Source organism: Centruroides sculpturatus, unplaced genomic scaffold, assembly GCF_000671375.1.
Source record: "Centruroides sculpturatus isolate CEXI.00-Female unplaced genomic scaffold, Cexi_2.0 scaffold1079, whole genome shotgun sequence".
Lineage (NCBI taxonomy): Eukaryota > Metazoa > Arthropoda > Arachnida > Scorpiones > Buthidae > Centruroides > Centruroides sculpturatus.
Window position 1 is genome coordinate 287341 of NW_019385267.1, and position 5884 is coordinate 293224.

Below are 5884 nucleotides of genomic sequence, written 5' to 3' on the forward strand. Positions count from 1 at the left end.
CGAATGCTCGTGTAAACGCGCGCCATCTATCGTAGGATAAATGTACTATGCCAAAAACCTTCGCGGGAGTGTATTAAAAACTTTCCGAAGTTTTATGGCAATCGTACTATGCCACAAACCTTCGCCGGAGTATATTAAACAACTTCCCAAAGTTTCACGGCAATCGGATAAACGGTGTGGTAATGCATGAAGGACACACACACATTCATTTTTATATATATAGATTATATTTTAAAAACTTTTTATATATTATTAATTATTATAAAATAGCAAAAAGTTTAATTTTAAGTAGAGATGAGTTTTATAAAAATTGCAAATGCTAACAAGTAAAATCTTAATTAACCTTTCAACAGTGGAATAGTCAGGTATGGTGCTATCCCTTAGTAGTGGAGAATAAAAGTGCGAAATTTTTAGAGTATTTTTCCACACATTATTTCTCATTACTGTTTCAAAAAACGATTTTGTAAACAGTTATGTTTAGTAAAGAAAAGTCTTTTTTTTATTGTTACATAATTTATTTTTCATGTGAATTTTTTTTGGCACTAGTTTTTCGCTAGTTTTTTGGCGATACCCCTCAAAGAAGTTTGACAAATATATTTTCCACTTACTGCTGAATGGTTAAAGCTAACCCAACTCAAGATATGATACTTTACTTTTAACACCAAAATTTAATATCATTAATTTCCCAATACACAAACTTTCCTGCAAAATTTCAGAAATTTTCTACAAAAGATATAGGAATTATTGAGCTTTGAAGTGGGTGAATTGTGCACCCCACACAAATGCACATACTAACATCCATCCATATATATATACAAGAAAAACCCCAGTCTGTTTCACATTTCTCAACTTTTCAAGGTCACGAGTCCAAAAATGTAAAAATCTTAAAGGACCATTTTTTACTGATCACCACACTTTTCCTCTGTTATATATAACAGCCAGGAAAGTGTATAAAGAATTCTGGATGTACAGTATGTAAACACTAAAACACCAAATACTACAGTGGCATAAACTAATTTAATATAAATAAAATTACTTTAGTTTATTGTTATTAATGGAATGTTAGCACACAGATAATTATAACATTTTCTTACAGTGTGTGCCTCAGCTTTTAAATTGGTGTTGCATGTTCTCTTATCAAGGTAACAGAATGTTTACATCAAATTTTATTATTGCATAAATGTTAATTTAAAAAATAAACCAATTTTTTATCATCTAGGCCATTACATAGTGGCGTGCGGCTATAATATGACGGAAAAGAAAATTTTATATAGAAATCCCACGCTCACTAATAGTAAGTATTACTTTCTTACTGATTAAACTTAGTAATAACGTGCTTCAACAAAAATATTAAGAAACGAGATAAAAATATCCAATATCCATACATCGCTAGCTCTAAAAAAAATGCTTTTTAGTGGTGGAACAACAATTTCTAAGTCAACCACATTTGAATACATTCTATTTTCGATTTTGCCAAATGACAAACTTCTCAGTAATAATTGTAGACTGTAAAGATTTAAGAAAAAATTTGACAACATTCACTCTAATTTTAAGCTAGGTTGTAATTACATTCAATGCTATCGTCCTTGTTAAATGATATTTTTCACAAGTTAAATGGATGGATGGGCTTACCTAAATTTATGAGGGTGAGTCAAGCAGGAATGAATTTATTATTTACAAAATACATTAAGCAGGTTTCAGGTTGATATGGCTTTTTCCAAAGTTGTCTCCATTGAGTTGTGCTGGAACCCATGTTGGGCCTAGTGCATACATCTTCCAGGACTGGCAGACATCTTTTGATGTCATTTTCAGAACAGCCATTGGTGAGCCAAAACACTGACCTGCAGCTCCATTTTCAGATGAGGGAATAAAAAAAACAGTCATGCAGAGCAAGGTCCAGGCTGTATAGTGTGGGGGGCACACATTTGATGTTGATAGTTTGATACACATTTCTCATGGCCAAAGAAGACCAAGGTTGTTTGGTCTGCAGGAAAGGTAATAATAATTTCCTTCTTCAACTAATATGGAATGATATACCAACATAGAATCCCCCAAATACAACAGTTACTGGGCAGTATCACGTGACAGTTTTGAAGACCCTGGACAAATACATCTGATGAAAATGCCTTGAGCTTCATCTATCTGATTAATATTATACTCTGGCAATGCAAGGGTTTGCATTATTAATGTTGTTGCCCAATATTTGACCCAAAAAAGCGTCAAATATGTGTTCTTACAGCCCAGATCTTGCTCCATGCGACTTTCTTTTGTTCCCTCATCTTAAATCGGAGCTGTGGGACCAACGTTTTGGCTCATTAACAGTGGTTCTGATGATGTCCAGCATGTCTTCCAGGACTGGCAGACATGTTTGGCCAACTGCATACAACTTAGACCCTGCCTATTATTCATGATCAATAAATTCATTCTCACTCACCCTTGTAAATTCAGTAAGTTTTTCTGTTATCATCTAATAATTTGCACGTTCCATGATTATGTAAACTTTATTGGGTGGGGTGCATGGCAACTGTTGTTGCCAGGAAGCCAAACCCGAGGAGGATGTGTGGGTGAAACCTCATCTGGAACCTCTTAAAATTTGTATTCTCTTGCCATTTTTGACTGAGGATTAATCAAAATAGTCTTAATAAAGCCTCGGTTTATTATTGTAATCAATCATTGTCTAGATCTTACAATACTTCTATGTTAAAAGGATGTACTTACTAAATATTTGATATAATTACTTTGCTAGGGCATATTATGGGTAGGATCAACCCTATCCAGAATAATTGGAGGAGAAAATCTGATCTAACAAGATTTGAATGGTTCTACAATGTACATTTCCCTATGTGATGTGAAGGAAGTAATACAATAAACAGATACAAAATTTATTTTACTCTGGCATAAAATGTCAAACACAAAAATATTTTTTCATTTGTAATATTTGTACTATATAGCTCAATTCCAATAGGGGGAAGATATTTTGATCGTATTAATTCAAATATTCCATTTCCAGAAATATGCATCATGCCTTTTGAAGATTTTGATAAAGCAAGGAGAAGTTTTGGAACGGACGAAGATGTCATCTTCGTGTACAAAAACAGATGATTATGATTACGTTTCATAACTTTTAACAATTTTTTAATGAAAAAATTTTCTTTTAAAAAATTTTTCTGGGTTAACATTTTATAATTTGGAAAAAATACATTTCTTCCTAGCAACAATTTACTTAGAATTGAAACTGTCCTTTCAGTTTAGGCACTTCTGTTTCTTTGTACTCCCAACGATTCACTCTCTGATAACGTAGGGTTCGTAATCCGGTTGGACGACCTCATAGAGTGAGTCGCTGTACAATTCCAGACGTTGAGTCATCTGCAAAATAAAAATATCAAAAGACTTACGGAGCAGCCATAGAAACTTCTGTATGTAAATATATTTTTTATGTATACGAGATATTGTTTTAGTATATTCATAGTCATATTTTTTTTGTTTAAGCTTTACATCTTAATAAATTTTGAATAACAATAAATTGGATTTAAATGTGAATGGAACCAAAAATCGTGCGGTCATCATTTTGGTGACAAAGAATATAAATCATCACACATACTAGTAGTGATTTTTAAGTTATTCTTGATCTTCATACAATATGCTCTAATGACATTCATGTTTTTCTTTCAGATTTAAATTTCCAGATAAGTTATTCACAACAAGAAACCAATTTAACCCTCTCTCAATTAATTATAACAAAAATATACTTACTCTGAAACCCCATTTATCTTTTATCTGTTGGCATAGATTCAAGTCCATTTCAGCAATCAGTAGACCATCCTTCAATCTAGACAGACCCTAAAAGTGATGGAAAATAAATATAAATAGCCAGAGCATTTTTCAATAATAATAATAACTCTCCCGTGATCACCATCTGGTGGTGGTGGTGGTGGGAGATCCCAGTAATTTTACTGATCCATAAGGCAATGCAGGCTGGAGCACAAGCTCCTGGTAGGAACACCCATGCCAGTGAGGGGGGGAAATGAAGTTAAGAGTGACCACATCCACATTCTGTAGAGATATTTATCATGGTAGTAACCATATCTAAGTATGATACTGGCTCTGAAGTCGCCCGGGTTAACAAGGTCCACATTTGTGGGTTAGGCAGAGGCTCACATTCAAAAAATAGGCCACAGTCTCCCTTGGTTACTGGTGGTGAAAGCAGCAATGTCCCAAGCATGGCTACTGCAATGCCCTCAACAGATATCAAGGCTAGGTTGATTCCTCATGTTTCTGTGGCAATGCATCCACAGACCAAAAAGGCTGGAAAACCACGCCAACGGATGAAATGAATGAGTTTATCATCCATACTTACTATACCATCACAAGACTCGAAACAAACATGACAGCATACAGACAACAACTACACCATAGATTCACACAACAATATCCTCACCTCACTGTCACCGAACAAAGGGTTGTTGATCAAAAAAGAACAATTATACACAACAACCTTATTCCACAAACAACACTTGAACTTATCAAACGACAGGTTGCTGATCAAATACATCAACAGACACTTACATTTAACACTATTAATGAAGATCACGTAACCTGTCAGGATAATCTAGCAACAAGCATTGATAATAGCATACATACAACAACTACCACTAATGATACTACAGACACTTCCTCATCCATCACTGATAACATAGATATAGATTTAGTTAATACACTCTCACTTATATTTCAGGAAACACTCACTAAATATACAGGCACAGATCCCACACAAAGACCACGAATACCGAAAATCAACACGTCAAAGGTAGTAGGAAAAACACTAAATTATGTAAACACTCACTTACTACCAAACTACATTCATTCAATTTCTACACTCTCAGACATTCATACATTAGTTTATGCTGGGGCAGTCACAGTAGTAACACACCATGGACTGAAAATACAATCACAGACAGACACACACAAAACACAATCCTATCACAAGCCTGCCTGGCAGAGAAGAATAGAAACACAAATAAATGACATTAGACAGCAATTAGGCAGTCTGACACAATACACTAAAAACAACATAACACCCAAATTAAACAAACAACTCAAAAACATTTTTAAGAAAATCAAAACAAACACAAAACATGAACATCACAACCAACGCCATAACTAGCCTTTTATGTGCCCAGTGCGAGCTTCTGTAACTACGCTCCAAAACTATGACCCAAAGCTTGGTCCAGGTCATTTCTGTGCCCTCAGGGTCTGCACTCTGTGCCCGGACACCACTGGCACTGCCCTAGTTATGGCACTGATCACAACACACATATTACAGAATACATTGATACACTAAAACAGAAACTCACAGCCATAGCACATAGACTCAAACAATACAAAACATGTACACTATGAAAACAACAAAATAAGTTATTTACAAGCAATGAAAACACTTCTACAGACAAATTAGTACCAAAACAAACACTGATGCACAGCACAGTGGCACACCAACAGAAGAAGAACTCACAACTTATTGGTCTTCTCTTTGGTCCAATGCTGTGAAGGCTGGATCAAGGAGGAGAACAGAAACTTGCACAACATACCAACTATGCCCTGTGCTGAAATAAATGTACACGACATCTGCTAACAGAACACACAACTGGAAGACACCTGGTGTAGACAACATTCACAATTTCTGGTACAAAAAATTTACATCACTGCACCAGGAACTAGCTAAACATCTAACACACATCATCATAAATCTACAAGACATGCCAAAATTTCTTACTTGGCATCACCTACATGAAACCTAAAAATAACAACACCACAGACCAATTACATGTCTTCCAACACTCTACAAATTATTGACATCCTGTATCACAAACAAAATATACAAACA

The 5884-nt window shown here is 34.9% G+C and overlaps 1 protein-coding gene and 1 long non-coding RNA gene across 2 annotated transcripts in view; one reads left to right on the plus strand and one right to left on the minus strand.

The window, feature by feature from the left end:
* Positions 1 to 1072: 1072 nt before the first annotated feature.
* Positions 1073 to 3687, plus strand: LOC111636892. Its single transcript, XR_002758611.1, has 4 exons — positions 1073 to 1142; positions 1220 to 1294; positions 3011 to 3416; positions 3490 to 3687. It is a non-coding gene; the product is annotated as an uncharacterized LOC111636892 (long non-coding RNA).
* Positions 3231 to 5884, minus strand: part of LOC111636891 (beta-ureidopropionase-like) — a 7573-nt gene continuing 4919 nt past the window's right edge. Inside the window, exons 7-8 of the mRNA XM_023382282.1 lie at positions 3754 to 3840; positions 3231 to 3366 (exon numbers count right to left, since the gene is read on the minus strand). Coding sequence (XP_023238050.1) covers positions 3283 to 3366; positions 3754 to 3840 — 171 coding nt within the window. The 3' untranslated portion in view covers positions 3231 to 3282. The remainder of the gene's footprint in view (positions 3367 to 3753; positions 3841 to 5884) is intronic.